Source organism: Amia ocellicauda, chromosome 18, assembly GCF_036373705.1.
Source record: "Amia ocellicauda isolate fAmiCal2 chromosome 18, fAmiCal2.hap1, whole genome shotgun sequence".
Taxonomy (NCBI): domain Eukaryota; kingdom Metazoa; phylum Chordata; class Actinopteri; order Amiiformes; family Amiidae; genus Amia; species Amia ocellicauda.
The window spans coordinates 13,693,668-13,712,989 of NC_089867.1; the positions used below are offsets into that span (position 1 = coordinate 13,693,668).

The following is a 19,322-nucleotide window of genomic DNA, read 5'->3' on the forward strand; positions in this document are numbered from 1 at the left end:
TCTATTGTCTCAATTTCTCTGTTCTGTTGTTGTTTTCAGACCACAAGGCCAAGCTATTTCTGGACTTTCATCATGGGAAATATTAGGAAACCGAGAGCTTCCATCCTTAAAAAAAAATTGTATTATAAGACACATGTAAGGAGACATAACATGCTCACACGTACCTCTCCTCTTGAGACACCCAAGCTAATGCCATTGACTGCCTTGGATTGCCGGTAATGTTTCTTCAGGTTCCGCAGTACGAGAACATCGCTTCCCAGCTTCCCGCTAAGAACCCGATGTTGTTCTGCTGTTACGTCCTCATCTTCTGACTGATCAAGGGCCTCGGGGACAAACTGCTCACTTCTAAAAACGGGGACACAGCTCACATGGTGTACATCTTTGGGATACATTTAGTACAATCCATAGTGGGGATTTCCAACATGTAAAGATGACAATGACAATTCCAGTAGAATGCTTATATAAATATGACCTACTTGTTACCAATGAAAGAGCACATTGTTTGATTTTGGTAGCATCTCCTTACCTTCTCAAGCCTAGGACACACCTGCTGGGTATACAGATTAAGGAAAGAATGATTGTTGGTTACATTTGGGGTGTTTAAAGGGCATTTAGTGAAAAGCAATTGTGAAAACTCCAATCTATGACTAGACAGAGATGGCACACTGCCTTTAAAGTAAAATTCAACAGCAGTGCAGTATGATATGACATTTTGTCCCTACTACATATTTCCCTCACTATTAATGCAAACCAGATTGTAGGACTAGACTCTGAAAGGGCCATGCCAATCACTTTAAGGTTTCTACACCTTCCATCTCGTTCATCTTGAGTTTTTTGTGTATTTAAATGGAAGAATCATCAATAGTATCTCCATATTCTTTCTATACCCCGCAGGGAGGCCTGTCTCAATGACACAGTAATCAGCATTAGAGCCTTTTCAATCACAACAGCCTGTCAAAACAAGGTTATGAGCTTTCTTTCCAGCCACTTAAAATGTAAATGTAGTATTTCAATGCATAGACATGGCTATCATGAGGATATTAAATCGAAGATTATGGCACCATCTTAGTTATTCTTTGTTGTGTATATATTTGAATCCTGATTTTGATTTAAAACAGCCACAGCAAGTAATTATTATTATTATTATTATTATTATTATTATTATTATTATTATTATTATTATCAGAAGTAGTAGTAGTAGCAGTAGTTAATAACAATGTACTGTAATTGACCAGTTGTAATCCTGCAATGAGTGTGTGTGTGTGTGTGTGTGTACTTATTAGGTTTTAGGTATGTAGGTATTAGTAAATGGCTGGTCAAAAAGTTTAAGCAGAGTTTTAAAACACTTTAATAGATATCTTCCGCCCCCGAATTTCATCTGTTCAGTAGGGCATGCTTGCTGACCTGTGTGGTCAAAAAATGATGAAACACAGAAGCATGCCTGTGGGGATTTCAGAAGTAATTTACACCATGTCTCACAGATTACTTTTTCAAAAGTAGTTTTTTCCCAAAGTTTTTCCTTCTCTTATTGCTCTCCCACATGCTCTGGGGTTCAGAAATTAGCCAGGAGTCTGACGAGGACTAGGATTTAATCAGCACTTTGACCTGCATTTTACAGAGGCTTATTTCTTCTTTCTTATACAAATATCAATAAAATATTAGTACTGGTCTGCAATGTGGAATTAGTGATCATGTCAGAGTTTTAATTTTATTTGACATTAGGTCACACAGAGACGCATCCTAGAACTATTTTTAGGTATTTATGTATGTATATGTATTTATTTATTTTAGGATCAGTACTTTGGGTGAAATAAATAGTTATAATAGCAAATACAACAAAATCTAATTACAGTCATAATAATATATATGAGCTGAGATTTATCTTGCTAATGAATATAGATAAAGATACAGATAATCCATCTACTGAGCTCCTTTTAAGTGATGAATTATCTTTGTTAGTTTTTAATGTCCCTGTAGAGATTCATAATTTGGCAAATCAGCCTGAAATTACTGTTCTGTTACTGAGCAACCTTCGTGCTGCAGTAATGAATTCTTACACCCATTGTTTCTTGTTCCTGTTCTTCTACATTATCATCTTCTTTATCTTCCTCTCTTATATATGGTTAATTTCTGCTAGAAATGCCAGTTTAATGCAGAAAAAAGCATGCAGAAAAGTGTAGGAATGTTTGGAAAGCCATATAATAATGTAGGGCATAGAAAGTTATGTCAATGTCTAATAAATAATGCCACTGAGTAGTAAAGTGCTGCAGTGACTTGCCACTAAGAATGAGAAGACAATATGCAAGGATACATTCATATTTTAAACATTTATTGTACTGTTTGGATGTACTTTAGGACCCCTAACATTTTAAGACAAACTTGCACAGTCAATTATCAAATTTCAAACAAAATATAATAAAAAGGCAAAATAGCAAACCAAACTAAAAAGTGCCAGGCAAAATTGTGAGTGCAACTGTACAAAACTGTCAGTGTCTATGTTTGGTGGAGCTGACCATGGTGGAACCAGAGTAAAGTGTGATAAAGCAATGAGATGTATAGTAAACCCTGATACCATCCATGCAAAACAAAGTACATTCATAGGGAAATTAGTTAAAAACTGTGTTTACTGTATTACATTTTCCCAGGGGGGGTACGGTGACCAATCAGGTCTGAATACCAAATTGTAACTCAAGGTCGGTACAATTAAGGATTTTTAATTACTGTAAAAAATAGCACTGTACTTGTAGTATAATGGAGTTACATAAATCTAGGATTAAATTATACAAAGATGGCAAAACTAAAAGTGGAAACTTCTTTTGTTGCCTTCAGATGGGCTTTTCTTTGTTCAAAGTACTTTTGACTACATGTGCCTAGTAGGGATTAAAATTAATTAAATGGAGTTAGGCTGATAAGCGTAAGATTCAATTATTTAAAGCATGTCTTTTATATTTATTAGGGATTTGAGATAAAACTTGCTGTAGGTGAACAGTGTTAAATTAAACATCCCATCCGTCACAGAGACAAAGCCAGTCAAGATCAATAAAGAGATTAAAACACAATATAATGTCATCAGGGCTTACTGTATGACTAGACCATTTAACACCTAGCCTCCGTTTTTCTCTGACAATTTCAACATTTCTAGCTAGAGCAACTAAAAATAATTGTATTAAAAATCCAAATTAATGTACACATGACGTTAATGAGAGGACTATTTGGATAAATTAACTTCCATAGCCTCTGATTTTGCTGGCCAGTGAAGTGGCACAGCTTGCAGTTAAACTCTCCTGAGAGTAGCTTTTGGGCAAAGACACATATTTTTCCACATTTTTCAAACGCTTTTCTTTTTTACATATTTCAGCAGAGAAAGGTTTTTTTCTTCCAAAGGAACATAACCTCATATAGCTTCTGTGTATTTCCTGTGAAAAGTTATGGTACCACCTCAGCTATTGTCGCACTGACATCTGTCACTGAGTAGAAGATCAAACTGATTTAAGATCCCTGTAATATAGCACAGTAGTTAGAAACCAGAGTGACAGTGTATCTAAAGGAATTATTTACAAGTTTACTGAGAGTAGGATACTGTGAAAACAAAGCAAAAATAATCGGATATAACCATACATAAGTAAATACTGGGCAGCACACATCTGTTAGAAAGAAAGAAAGAAAAATAAATAAAGAAAGAGAAACGTATCAGAGGAATTAGACTAAACAAATACAAACCTCTGTTGCTCGACAAGGTCCCAGTTCAGCCAAAGGCGCAGTGAAAGAAACAGGCAGCCTTGAATCGCCATGGAAACAAAGATCCATCCCAGAAAGTTCATACGGAATGGGCTGACATAGGAGTCAATCCCAAAGCGATGTGTCAGGTCGAACTTCATCTGGTTATAAGACAGTTCAATCAGCCCTTGCCCCAGGCAGAACTGAGGGAGCAGGATAAATGCCCATCGAAGGGTGTCGTACATCTTCTGCAAATTCTGTGTTCAATGAATAAAACAGAATAAAATCACGCCAATAAGTAAATAATTACTTTTTGTGCACGACATCATGTGGTACCTTAACTTGGAGAAGAGAAAAACTGAATTAGTAAACCTCAGTGTGGGTTTTTGCTGGTATAATTAGGGGGATTGGTGGAACATAGGTCAATTCAGAGATAATCACATTTTAATGATTGAACAAATCCTGTTCTCTTAAATCACATGCGAGACGAGTTATTATTTAGTGAAAATGATATTTACATAAAATATTTAGAAAGCCCTCTCTCATACCCCTTCCTCGCCATTCTTAAAACATTTGTATATAGCCTATATATACAGCATATTGCCCTATAGAAGGTATATATAGCTGTTTCCAATTCAATCCTGAGCTAGTGAGCGGTCGAATGCAAGTCCCGGGAGTAGGAGTAATATGGTCTGTAGTGTGGTAATGGAGCTGTGGTCAATGAAAAGAACGCTTCAGCCTGATTGAAACCAATCATACTTAGGACAAGAGGAGCCAAGCAGGCGCACTTGTGGCAGCATTGTGCCAGATATGCCTAATATATCCATTTAGGACACAGAGACCCAGTGAAAGGCCATTTAATTGCCTTCATGAATGATCAGTATAACTACCAGCTGAAGACCGGAGGGTCACAATGTCAATAAAAAGGATCCTTTCTCTGACACTGAAAATTCCTTGTATGTGTCTGTAGTTATTAATAAATAAATAAATAACAAACAAACCAACACCACCAAAAACGAACGGAACTTGGTGATAACAGTACATTGTATTTGTACATTTCTACAGACTTTTAACTGTAGTCCAGGCATAGTTATTTGAGTCCGACTACAATTTCCAAAGGGAATTTAAGAGAGAATAATAAATTGCCTCTTGTCACAACGATTTCAGATACAATATGTGATTCTGGCATGAACATTGCAATGTACAGTAAAAGAAAATTGTAAAAAGTAATAACTACTGAAAGACCACTGACAGTAAAATATAACATTTTCATAAATTCATAAAATAAACAACTACACAGGGAAAACAAACAGACAAACAAAATGCCTACCAAACATCAAATGTGAAAAACTGGAGAGAAGCCATTTGTAACCCTAACAAACCACTTTCAATTTAAACAAATCAGTGGCTCTTTAATGGGTTAAGTGGTAAGGATAGGGTAATAGCTAGTTGGCTGGTGGATTATAAAGTTGAAAAAGTCAGGACAGGGCAGGAGGGGAGTTATATTTGATTAATGTATTAACTAAAGCTGAAACAAAACAGAGAATATTGTTTTTCTGGACTATTGTGGATCAGTGAAAGATCCATGCAGCTGTCTATCCTTTCCCAGTGGTACAGAAGTAGATATATAACCATAGAAACTTCCACTGAACTACTGTAATAATAAACAGCCTAGTAAAGTGTCACGTCTCAAGGCGCAAATATTTGTACTTACATGATTATATAAAGTAGATGGCATATTGCCTTTTTATTATTAAAACCCACACATCCACACTGTCATAGCCTGTTTTGGTTTTGTGTGTTTGTTTTTAAGACATGAACATCTGTGATGATGATGTGTGGAATCTTCAAAGCTTTCTTTAACAGGGCTTTCCATCAAAAGACACTTCAGATTGTTTCTTTGTCTGGGACAGAACAATGAAAAATAAATCAAAATGCAGTGCACTAAAGTGGTGCGGCCCAGCAGTTTAATGATAATTATACAGCAAGAGGTCACTGTGTGCGTAAGCACTACTGTTTACTAAGACATCACTCAAGAAGAAAAAATAAAGAGGAAAACAAGTATATATGAGTGAAATGGAAAGATAGGCTGTTGATCGAAAATGTTTGATGTACTGTCTATTCAACTACAGTTGCTTTTGTTGAATCAATCTCTCTTCTTCTTTTTTTAACTTCTTTCCTGAGGATGATTATTGTTGTTATTTGAAATTCAGATTTTATTCATTTAAAAGGATAGTGTTCTGCAAGCTTAAAGCCAGTTGTTGGACTGGGGCTCTCCTAGGTAGGTCCTTATTGTACTTAACATATCATTCACATAATATTGGTTCAGGTAAACTGTTTCTATGCACACACTGTATCTCAGCCATGCTTTCAGAAGATAAGCACACAGGTCTGGACTGCACTGACCTCTTGGTGAGAGATGAGAGCCAGGAAGCGAGGCAGGAAAGTCAGGAAGACTGTCCCAAAACCCAGGACAAAGTTCACCGAGATGTAAGCGATGAATGCAACGTCTGGGCTAGAGAACCATCGAGACATTAGGTACATCCAGGGCAGTGTTGAAAATCTGAAAGCAAGAACAGTTTTGATACAGTGTTATTCCCCTGCAGTTTGCCCTTGATTTCTATAACAACTACCCTTAAGAAGTTGGTTCAACAGAAGTTAGATCTCTTGACAGTGACTCACAAATCCAATGACTTTCTGGGGTCTTCTGGGGGTAATTATCAAAATAAAATAGCCAATAAATACACATATAGTATTAATATTAAACTGCCACAATGGTGTCTCCCTCTGCAATAAAGGAAAACAGATCTGAATAGACGTCAGGGGAATTGTAAAAGAATGGTATGTATATTTCAGTCAGGGTCAGTGTGGTCCGCCTTTGTATTTCATACAGGTCTCAAAGGAAAGTTTATTTTTTAAACAGAGGAACATTTCATAGTGGCACACTCGCCTCTATGAGCAATCGATCCAAACACCTTCTAATTGATAGGCTGGTCTCCAAAACACTAACTCTTCTGGGTGGTGTTTTTCTTGTATAGATGGAAAGAAGGGAATCAATAGTACTTTGGCAATCTCAATCGGTTGCTTTTCACCTAATGTCACGCATGAGGAAATACCTAATTAACCCGAATGACGGAAAGAAAAGACAAAAAAACAACCAAAACAAAGACTCAGTAAAGAGAGAATGTGTATTTTTTAATGTGATGTGTTACACTGTTTCAGGGTTTTTCAAAGGATTGCAGGTGATGTCCAATAAAGAGGTAGATGGGTAGACCACTTGCAGGCGATTACTCGAGACACCTCTGTTCAGACTGTACCTAATATAGCAACTTATTCTCCTGAGCTTTTGCACTTTATTCAGTACATTCACGCACAGTGGCCGTCACATATATGCAAGTCTGATACACACTGTCCAAACCACCCACCATCCCAGTACACTGCCTAGAACATCCAAGGAGAGTGATGTCACCATTCGAGGCTCACTACACATGCACCAAGCCTACCCAAACAGAGCCAGCAGCAGGGCAGTGGCGGCCAGGTTGTCTCTGAACGTGAAGGCCGTCAACTGGAAGGCCGCGAACACGCAGATACAAAGGGTCACCGTGAGGAGGTAGAACACCTGCAATGGCACAGAACCCAATGCAGTCAAAATGGCAAAGACAGTACAGCTCCACCATTGTCCATGATTCCAAAAATCACAATACTGTCAGCTTTAGAAGCCAAAAAATGACTCTTCTTCCAAGGTAATTATTCAAAAGCTGTATGGTACTTCACACTTTGGTTGTCTATGATGAATAAAAGATCATAATCATATTTTTCTGCAGCTGTGTTTTAAGGTGGAGCTTTTTCGGTATGGGCACGCCCAGAGTAAGCCAGCCCCCTGTGCTTGCTGGGCGTGTACAGCGTACACAAATCAGTTATCTGGACTTCACAGTGATGGAGCACCCTGTGGCTGTGGGCCTACCATGTCGAAGAGGAAATTGGAGCTCCAGTAGGTGGAGTGGCCGAGTCCAGAGACGTGCTGCAGACGCTTCTGCCCCGAAACCCGGTCCCTTACCACAGCTGTGCCCAGACTGGCCCCCAGGATGGAGAAGCCCAGCAGGACACATAGGGCTACGCCACACTGTCGGATACTTTCCTGGCTGGAAGAAGCACGTTAGTAACATTATTCGTATATATGTTGTTAAAACAGTTATAATCATTGCCACATGCAGCATATGTCAGACTGGTTTAGTTAATCTGGTTTTCTGTGTGTTTGTTAAACTGCTTCTTTTAGATGCCAACACAATTGACAGAAAACTGTTAGGCAGTTCAGATTGGGTTCGATTCAATTCACAGTGGTCGTTAAGTTTGAGTATATTTTTTAATATGTAAGGTTAATTGTTTTTGAAAGTAAGTTACTTTCCGCTCTCTTCCATTCGAATGTATAACATAACCCACATTTATTATACGATGACTTGCAATGGAGAACAAAACATATCGAAATGATCAACATGATGATTTTCTTTTCTTTTTTCCCTGCAACATTTGCTTCCATTCTTCAAAGTAGAAATAAACTCCAACAGCTTTTGCTAAAGCTACGGTTACATAAAAACAATATCACTTCAATGCCTCATTTCCATACCTATGTTGCCTCCCTCTAGATTCATGCCTTTAAGCTTTAATATTTAATTTCAGAAAAGGGAGCGCATCTGGCCCTCGAGCACAAGCTTTGAAAATCACCACTATTGTTATATGCAGAGCTTGAGGTAAAATTTAATTAAGCAGTAGTATAAAAGTCATTGCTAAGTAGTGAAACATATTGTCTAATTGCATGTCATTCTTGTACAGTAAGGATTTAAAGGAACTGCTGAAGGTACAAGGTATTTATTTGATAGCACACGAATTTCACTCAGTGTGTGCTCTACTGTTGTACTGACTTTCCAATTAAGAATACAAATTATGAAATTACCCAATTATTTAATCTCTTCAAAAGCAAGCTCATATACATTTCCATGACAAACTTTCTTCATATTTACTTACATTCGGTCTTCATCCAGGAAGGCCCCCCCATAAGGATGACTGTTTAATGTTATTCCTGTTACAAAAGTCAACAAATGTTAATTTAAAAACATAATCTGTATATTTAATAAAATTATATAGAAGTAAAGGCTGTAATCGTAAATTTATGGAGAGAATAATAACTCATCACATCAGAACAAATAAATGGGTCACTGTTTTGACTTTTAACATTTACTTATAAAAAAGAAGATAAAAAAACAAAGTGAAGAATCACCTACAATCATGAATAAGAAATGTTGATATACATAATTCTGGAAGCAGTCTTACTGTATTGGGTCCAGTTGTTAGCAGGGGGAAGGTGAGACCAGAGAATGAAGTTATTCAGTTGGTTGAGAAAGGACGGCTCTGCATGATAGCCCTGCTGGTTGTACCAAACCTAACGAAAGCATAATTGACAAGCATATAAACAAACTTTACTGCGGTAAAAAGCCTGCAGAGTCACTTTTAAATGAGAGCTTCCACTGAGAGTTTTTACATCAGATGCAGAGGAGAGAGCAATGATTTGGTATCAGGGTATAAGATGTATGAAAGTGATATGAAGTACAAAAGTAAGTAACCCAATTTATATTCATTATGCAGAATATGTATTACATATATTACAGTGTGCTTAACTTATTATAGCTTACCTTGCTCATTGTTTTGACACTGGATGAATTAACAGTGTCATGTTTAAATTCACTGGGAAACTTTAGCCCAAAAGACCAGCCTCCAAACCTACAAACAAATGAAGCAACCATTTTTAATAACCATTTGCATAATGTAAAATTTCCATTACTGAGATAGACAAAGCTGGTTTAATACAGGAATACTATTTAAATATTTGAAAAATCATAATCTATATACAATAATCTAAGTATAATTTTAAGTTTATAAAAACAGAAACTATTAACTATGCTTGTAAATATGATTATGTAGAGCTAAATTAAAGATTGATCTGTCTAAGGACACATAACTGTGTTCAGTTTCAATGCCAAAGTGCTCTTCTGGCACCATACACTGTGCTGTGTATAAGCTTGTCAATACACATTACTGTGCAAATCTTTTAGGCAGGTGTGAAAAAATGCTGTAAAGTAAGAATGCTTTAAAAAATGGACATGTTAATAGATTATATTTATCAATTAACAAAATGCAAAGTGAGTGAACAGAAGAAAAATCTACATCAAATCCATATTTGGTGTGACCACCCTTTGCCTTCAAAACAGCATTAATTCTTCTAGGTAAACTTGCACACAGTTTTTGAAGGAACTCGGCAGGTAGGTTGGCCCAAACATCTTGGAGAACTAACCACAGTTCGTCTGTGGATTCAGGCAGCCTCAGCTGCTTCTCTCTCTTCATGTAATCCCAGACAGACTAGATGATGTTGAGATCAGGCCTCTGTGGGGGCCATACCATCACTTCCAGGACTCCTTGTTCTCCAAGGAACCTCCACCATGCTTCACTGTTGCCTGCAGACACTCATTCGTGTACCGCTTTCCAGCCCTTCGGTGAACAAACTGCCTTCTGCTACAGCCACTTCTGACCAGACTTCTCTGGGCAGTAGATGAGTGTACCAGGGTCCCACTGTTTTCTGCCAATTATGAGCTGATGGCACTGCTGGACACCTTCCGATTGCAAAGGGAAGTAAGCATGATGTCTTTCATCTGCTGCAGTAAGTTTCCTTGGCCGACCACTGCGTCTACGGTCCTCAACGTTGCCCGTTTCTTTGTGCTTCTTCAAAAGAGCTTGGACAGCACATCTGGAAACCCCTGTCTGCCTGGGAGAGACCTTGCTGATGCAGTATAACTACCTTGTGTCTTGTTGCTGTGCTCAGTCATGCCATGGTGTATGACTTTTGACAGTAAACTGTCTTCATCAACCTCACCTTGTTAGCTGAGTCTGGCTGCTCCTCACCCAGTTTTATTCCTCCTACACAGCTGTTTCTGTTTCAGTAAATGATTGTGTTTCAACCTACATATTGAATTGATGATCATTAGCACCTGTTTGGTATAATTGTTTAGTCAAACACCTGTCTATATGCCTACAAAATCCCTAACTGTGTGCAAGTGTACCTAAAAGAATTGATGCTGTTTTGAAGGCAAAGGCTGGTCACACCAAATATGGATTTGATATAGATTTTTCTTCTGTTCACTCACTTTGCATTTATTTAATTGATAAATATAATCTATTAACATGTCTATTTTGAAAGCATTCTTACTTTGGAGCATTTTTTCCACACCTGCCTAAAATGTTTGCACAGTACTGTATATTGTGAATTAACTGCATATCTAAACTTTGTTCCCATGAGTGAAGACAAAGGTGGAACTGCAATCAGGCTTCGTCTCTGAATATGCATCCAAGATGTGGTATTTTATTGGTAAGTAATTGGTCCATCTTTAAAACTAAACATAGGAACTATAATCTCAGTTGCCTCTTGTTAAACAATGTCTTTGTTGCTCTTGTTAAAAACTTCTCCACATGGTATCCAGTCAGGTTGCAGAGAACTTCACCCTTGTTGTTCATCAGGAATGGCACAGAAGCGTTGGACACGGGGCATTCCTGTGACAGAGAGAGGGTGTGTTCAGGGAGAAGAAAGTTGAATAAAATGGAGAAGCAAAATTATTACATTAAAATTGGTTATTTTACAGGGGTTACAGAGCCTCTTTCACAGACACTTCGTACTTCCTTCATAATACCTCGAACACAATGCACTGCATCCGTATCAGCTCAATTACTTCAGTTCTTTGATGTTAGAAGAACAACCAGTTAAGAAATGGAAAGAACAGCTGACCACTTAAATAACTGAGAATTGGAAAGGAAGCCAGAGGAAGTTCTCACCCTCCTGCCATTGTGCACATCAGAATTCACAGTGATTTCTATACTGTATACTTACTTATATCTAGCCTATATAAATCTATCTTTATATTGTATATCTATCTATTTATATCTATATATTCACTTTTCAGTTTTGCATTCTGACACAACCCACTCGGGATGTCCATCATTGCTTCTTAATTAAGTTTCTGTTAATGTACTGTCAGCAGGTGTCACTACGAGAGAACCCCCTAAAACCTTTTTAAAGTGCCTGTAGCATGGCATGCATAAAACATCACCTTGGTTCATATAAATGAATATTCACTAAGGTCTATTTATAATGTGTTATGTTACACCTTGGAATATGAAATAAGACACAATTAATGCTAATCTATTTTATTACTAATGAGTTTACCATGGCCAACACGAAGCACACTCTACAGCTACTGGACTAAAACCTAAAGGTGACTTTAAAAATGTCCAATAATAAAATGAGCTGCAACCTTAGCATAACTTTACTCAAGATTAGCTACATTCAATATAATTTTTGTTTCATTATTAAATATTTGTAGTCAGTAAATCCCCCAAAATATGTGGTATTTAAACATAGTTGCACTGATATAAACACACGTTCTACACCAATAAATAATAGTATGGCTGTTTCCCTACTATGTTTTCTATGTCTTGGGAAGGATGTGAAATAAAGACAGTTTAAAATGAAATCAGCCAAAAAACAACTTGACAGACCCTTTAATATCTCACACCAGTAATTTTCTTAATGTGTCATGACATGCAAGTCAGTAGTAAGGAAACAGATCATGTGCATATTTCTCCCTAAGTAGAAAATAAATACCAGAGATGGGCTAGATTAAAACCTCCATAGAACAAGATTGGCTTTCCATTACTGCTTTGCCGATTGCCTCACTAGGAGAAAAAGCATTTATCATACTTAAATGTATCTTGTAAATGTTTTAGTCTAAACAAACAGTGATGGTTTTGTTATGCCACATATTAAAGTCAAACTGATGCCGTCTTTTCGATGAATAATAATACAATAATTCAAGCCTGATAAGCATCTTGACTTCTGTCTCTTGATTTTTTATTGATTTTTTTCCCCTCACAGATTCTAGAGAATTCTAAATAAAGTCTCCTCTGCTGTGAAATAGCTGGTATCACTGTGTAAAATAATAGCACAAATAAAAGAAAAATGATAAATGTGTTTAAATATTAATGAAAAATTTGTATATTGGACACATCAGGACGAATTCATGAAGGATTTTATAGTGAGAATGTACACAGAATTGCAATGCAGCTGCCGTGAATCAGAGAATATATGCCACAAAGAGCAGACAAAATCCCCACGTACACACCCTCTGACATCATTCATATATCTGCACTGTGTAAGTTAATATTTTCGTTCTGTGTATGGTCTGAAGTATCACCCTATTATACTTTATGATTATTGTACGGTAAAGTCATTTACTGCTGAGGACTACAGTTTATACCTGTATTGGTGTGTGCAAACTCCTGTATTATTCTCATAACAGGTCTATAAGTGTTTCTTTCTCTATGCACTCTTGCTCTGACTTATTTTAATTTTCTACCTCTATTCAGTACTTAACTAAAGATGTGCCATACTTAACAGAAAATCTGAATTATAAATATGATATATTATGGATATTATATTATTTTGAAAATATGCATTGTTTTGAGTGAGCTTTATCAGAAGATGACAATCATAAATCAAATGAACCTAAATTTAAATAAAAATAATAAAGAAGTCAACATATGATGCCAATTCCATTCTTATAACTCAGATTTAATTTGGAAAGCAACTGACCTGCAACAAAATGGAAACTCCTGCCAAAATGACAACAGCACTCTAGTGGCAGAAGATGGAGGACATTAAATTCTTTGCATTAAAACAACAATTTTCAGAGATCCTTTGACTTTGAGTTGGAAAGGGTGTTGTCATCCTGACTGAATTGTCCATCATTTTATGCTAGGGGCCTTACATTTCCTGAGCTCAATCCCTAAGCATACATTGTGAAAAAATTAATTCCTATTTAGGATATAGGAACACACATTTTCCTGTGACACACTGAAATTGATTGCAATCAACTTTACACACCATTTTCTGCCATCACCCACCTTAGTGAGGTACTTCAAGCATTGAATTATGTATTTATTTGTCACTTAAATCGGCTCCATTCTAAAACATAATAACACCTTGGGGTGATTTTTCTTTTCTTTTCAGGTATTGTCCTGGTCAGGCCGATTCCAATCATAAATAAAATGAATACAGCCAAAGACTTCGAAGAGTCTAAAATGACTAAAATAACTATTGAAAGTAAGAATAAATTGCTTTATATATATATATATATATATATATATATATATATATATGCAGCACTCCCACCCCTATCTGCTAAAATGGGTATTGTAAAATTATTGAATTTTAGGACAAACCTTTCTAGAAAATTCAATTTCCTACCCACCAGAAACTAAATGTGTCATTTGTAAATGACAGATGAATTAAAGTTATCATTTAAAGATCTAGTTTTTCACTTTTTCTGAAATAAAAATATTTTTCATGTCCGTCATGTCATGCTTAACGTTTATGTCAATTCTTTGTCAAAACAGAAATATTAATATAATAAAATACAGGGAAATGCTCTACATACTGATATCTATGGTACCAGGTGCCATGTAGTATACAATAGCTCCCCGTGTACAACATGTCTAACTTCCAAGTCTGTTGCATTGTTGCTAATTAAATGCTGACTATAAATATTAGGAAAATGCTTTTAATAAATTGTAGTTTCAATGGTTCGTATGTCCATCGGACAGTTCTTTCTTCTTCTTCTTTTGACCATGATTACATAGAGCAATTTGTCACAGGGAATGAGTTTCTGCACACCTTCTCACACAATAACTTATGTACTTTAGTGGTGTATGCTGTCGGCAGTGTCAGATCACCCCAGCGTGGATATTAGTGAGAATTAAACACCTTGGGGATGATGGTGAACCTTGACTGCAGAGTAAAGTGCTGTTAGAGAAACGTTGACACAGAGGAGCTGAAAACTGGAATGCATTCAGGCACCTGTCTGGCTGTTGTGGTGGAGCTCTGTGGCATGCTAATTAAAGGAGTTTTAGATTGCTCACCACTCCCTCCTATAATTGTGTAACTATTTCCAGTAAAATAGAAGTCACTGACTGAATTATTATTATTAATTGTAAAACAATGCGAGTTGCTTGTATAAAGGTTTCTGCAAAATAACTAACAGTCCCTGACCACATTCTGTCGATGACTCAAGACACATCTGTTCAGAATGTACCTGTAATACAGCAGCTTCTTCTCCTGAGCTGTTCAGCACTGCTGTCATGTTGCACTTTACATAACAATACTTCCTTCTGCTCCTGCTTACATATACATTGTCAGATCTCCTGTTGGTTAGGCACATAGCTAGGACTTCACTGCATCATGTCTACACTTGTCACCTCTTTGAACTAGGATTGTGGTTTATATTTTATATTAATTGTACTTCTGCACTTTTGTCATTCTTAAATTGTACATTGTATTAATTATACCATTGAATTGTATATTATATTTCTGCACTTTATAATGCTTTGTAAATAGATAAGGATAAGGGCATCTTCCAAAAAGTAAATAATAATAATAATAATAATAATAATAATAATAATAATAATAATAATAATAATAATAATAATAACTTAAAATGTATCTAAGCAATTATGTTTCCAAATGCAATTGGAGTAATTTACAGTACTGCATATTCACTACACTGGAAACTGTATTAATCAATATTGATGCCTGTAAGTATATTAGCTATCAGGATTCCAACAAGGATATGAAAATGGTTATCTGTTAACTTCAATACACCTAAGAATTACAATCAGGTTTCTCACTTCATACATGCATGTTCTGTGCCCTAGGGAATATTGCATTGCTGGGCTTACATCAAAATAGATACATGAAATGATGCCAAAACTCGTAAGTCTCTAAAGGGCTTCTTTTCAAAGAACTGCACTGTGCTACATGTGCTCAGATTCCCTGTCCCCAGTTGGGTCTCTCTCAGCCATCACATTCACCTTTTCTGGAAGAGATACCCTCAGCATGGACTTTAGAGAGGTCTAGCGGAAATTAAAAACATGCATTTCTGATGGAATTAGATAACAGATAAGTGATCTAAGTGATATAAGTGATAATTAAAGAACATATCCAAATTCACATAAATGCAATCATACAAATAGCACCTCTTGTCTCCCTACATTACACTAAGTGTCCCCCCAGCACAGCACTGCCCTTCACCGCACTGTGCCTGTCACTTCAGGATGGGCACACTCAAGGTCAGTTTCTTAATAGCTATCGACAGATTTAAAACATACATTTAAGCTTTTATCAGTGGATTGCAGTGGATTAATATCCCAATATTTCAGTGGCACAAAAGGCTTCAAGCAATCTCTTTGGGACTAGTTTCCACATTGGTAAAAGCTAAAGCAGGACATTGCTCAGAGGTGGGGTGACCTCTGTTGTGTTAAATTAGACTGATCAGTACTGTGAACACACAATTACAAAATACTAATATAATACTACAGAATAATGTATCCCAACACTGATCTTACGGTTACATTAATTTTTTGGAGAGCAATATTTAAAGTAATTTACCTACATTTTGCCTTTAAAAGTTGTATTCAAATTAGGTTTCTGGTCCGGGCTAAAGTTATGGGTAGAGTCCCCAGTAAACCCATACCTTCATTAAGGTAAAGGTAAAAAATAAATGGTGTTGGCAGGGGTTGGGGCTGGCAGGCTGTTGTTCAGGTCTACAATGGGTTTGGTTGCCTGCTTTTGTAAAATAATTATTTATAGTGTCAGGACTCTCCTTTTGGCACTGCAATACAGAATAGCAGTTCAGAATAATGATTCTGATTATTATTTAGGTTTTAGGTTCATTCATTTTTATTTCATGCCTGAAGGGCAACAATGCTGATTAATTTTACATTTATGGATTTGTTTCCCTCCTGTATTTATAAATAAATAAATAAAAATCCTCAGTCCATACACATGAATGAAATATACCTCTTTTCTGTGTGTTCACATCTGTATAGTTACAGTTCTTTTTCTTTTTCAAAATCTGTCTTCATTGGAAACACACAGATAGGTCATGCTGCTATTTAAAATAGATTTATTTTGAAGTGATTAAGGAAGCGAAAAGCATGTCATAAACACAACACAATTAGATGTAGTACTGTAGTGTACATCACATGCATGCACACAAGCACAGAATACAATACTTTAATTGACTGCATCTGCAGTCTTAGTTTCTCACTTCTGATGAATGATTTAATTTAAAAACATAAGCCAGTTATTCTGCCGTAAACTGGTGTATCAGTCCCTAATGATGCCTTCTTTCACCGCACGCTGAGAGCAAAAAATCAACAACTAAAGAATCCATCGAAATAAAATGCAGGGAATGCAATTCCCCATTTTCCATTTTAAACTAGTTTATTAATTGATCTAATTTATAAAAGACAGTTTCGTAAAAAAAAAAAACATTTTTTAAATAGCCAAATAAAATTAATTACAAATACCATTTCTGTTAATTGTAATTGTCCCCTAAAATAAATGTGTGAATAAAAAAAATATCTTGTGAAATATGTTCAGCAGATAACTTAGGTCACTGGACAATCCCAAGCTTGTCTGGCAAGCCTGGCTGGCAATTCGACTCCTCTTTAATTCAGAGCATCTCAAAATGTTGTTGTATGCTGAATTAATTAATGTATTGGTGGTACTAAACAAATCTACAACCAGAGCTCTTTCTTTCATTCATTCAATGCATTTGGCTGTGTGCTCTTACCTGCTGCTGCCCCTTCTCACAGTCGCAGGAATCATGGCTGTAGTCCAGCACTCCACTACTAAATTGCTGGCAGGAAGAATGGACCCTATAAAGACATTTTAAAATATGAATTATGATATTTTATTCAGACCACAATTGCAGTTTCCCTTTCTTATATTTAACAAGCATTAATTCATTCAAAATGTGATAGCAACATATCTTCAGTTATTTTCCTTTTCGGCCAAAAAGGTTTGGAATGTAGTCAAAGGAACTATTTCTTACATAAGTCAACATAAGAGTTTATGATATAGACAACTAAGAAAGGAAAAATCTCCAGTTCTGTCCAAAGACATCATTGTGTATGTTTTCAGTTATAAAATAGATTACAAAATGTTCACTGAAAACCAACCGTTCTGTGGCTTGGATATCGCAGGGAGCGAATCCTCCAAATTGATAGAGAAGTGCATCTGTAATGTTGCCTGGCCCCAAACCATCAGAACTAGAGAAAGAATGAATAAATAAATAAATACATACATACATAAATAAACATAGGAAGTAGTGCAACGTGCAGTATGTAAAGAGAACAAGGTCCCGATTAAGACTCCTTACCGGCTCCTCATTGGCCACAGGCTTCTTGCTTATAAATAATGGAAGGCCACTGTCAAGAGTTATAGGAACTGTGATTTGGAATGGGCGGATGGGTCAAAGGTTAAACAATGTTGATTCAGAACCTGTGTAAACAATGTTCCGTATTCACTATCGTCTTTAAGTATAATCCGCAGTGCACAGCGGTTGTTTTGCGAATCTCTGAAGCAAGGCGGTGACTCTGTTTAAGCTCTGACCTCTCTATTTATCATAATCCTAGCTAATCTATGAGTCAGAGCTGGGAATCAGTCGAAATGTGTTGGTCAACATAACAACCCTACACGAGCAAAATATTGACAGTGATTATGTAATGCAGTAAGTGTGTAGATTTAGATTGGCATCTCAACTCACTGTATGTTTGAATACAATATTTGCTCAGCTTCCAGCAAGTGTGTCTATATTTTTTCTTGCTTATCTCACCTTTGCCATTCAATAGGATGTTTTCAAAGGTCTGCGACAGAAAACATTAATAAAGGATGACATCGCCAAAGAAAACTGCCTTTACTCATTAGCAAAACAATAACCATAAAAAATACAAAAACTAACCGTCAGTGCACACTTAGAAAGAAACACAAAAAACACTTAGACTTTAGGTAACTGTTATACCTGAAGAACCATCCTTCAGAGCTGTTGTACATCTGGGGAGTCAGTCTGAGTGATGGGTAATCAATAACTAGCGGTTTCACAGTGAACAGGGCCATCGCCATGGTGACAAAGATAACTGGCAGCAGTAGGTTAGCCCAGCTCCCCTTCCAGTCTCTCTGGCAGTGATGGAAGCGCTTGATCAACAGAGCAGTAATCTGCCGGAGACACAGTGGAGCTCCCGTGTCCCTGCTGGGCCTCGTCAGACCTGTATCACACGTTAAAACACCCACGTGGGAATGGGATTAATTACACCTTTTACCATACAGTGCATATTCAAAAGCATAGCAGATCTGGGTCTTTGTTTTGTGACAGTTTTAAGTAAAATAAGCAGACTAAACTAAACTATACAACTATACAGCTGATGCATGTCTTATCCACAGTCAAAATAAATAAACAATCTGTTTTTGATTTGGGGAGCTTCTGAGAGACTATATGCATTTATCGACCCTGCATTTATTTGAGGAGGAAATGAAAGGAAAATAGAAGAAGTAATGTCTTCCACTGAACCAACTCAGATACACAGTTTACAAACATCCTAATCCCGATCTGGAGACTTTGCAAAGAAAAGTGACACAGACTAATTTAAGGTGATTTGTTTTCTTGTCT

The 19,322-nt window shown here is 36.6% G+C and overlaps 1 protein-coding gene across 1 annotated transcript in view; it reads right to left on the minus strand.

Annotated features, from left to right (window-relative positions):
* The window catches only part of LOC136714100 (ATP-binding cassette sub-family A member 13-like), a 57,807-nt gene that overhangs the window by 13,717 nt on the left and 24,768 nt on the right, over nucleotides 1–19,322 (minus strand). Inside the window, exons 21-31 of the mRNA XM_066691411.1 lie at nucleotides 18,678–18,921; nucleotides 17,448–17,532; nucleotides 11,198–11,313; nucleotides 9,405–9,492; nucleotides 9,046–9,154; nucleotides 8,740–8,794; nucleotides 7,682–7,859; nucleotides 7,221–7,336; nucleotides 6,124–6,280; nucleotides 3,721–3,974; nucleotides 165–345 (exon numbers count right to left, since the gene is read on the minus strand). Of these exons, the coding sequence (XP_066547508.1) occupies nucleotides 165–345; nucleotides 3,721–3,974; nucleotides 6,124–6,280; nucleotides 7,221–7,336; nucleotides 7,682–7,859; nucleotides 8,740–8,794; nucleotides 9,046–9,154; nucleotides 9,405–9,492; nucleotides 11,198–11,313; nucleotides 17,448–17,532; nucleotides 18,678–18,921 (1,583 nt within the window). The remainder of the gene's footprint in view (nucleotides 1–164; nucleotides 346–3,720; nucleotides 3,975–6,123; nucleotides 6,281–7,220; nucleotides 7,337–7,681; nucleotides 7,860–8,739; nucleotides 8,795–9,045; nucleotides 9,155–9,404; nucleotides 9,493–11,197; nucleotides 11,314–17,447; nucleotides 17,533–18,677; nucleotides 18,922–19,322) is intronic.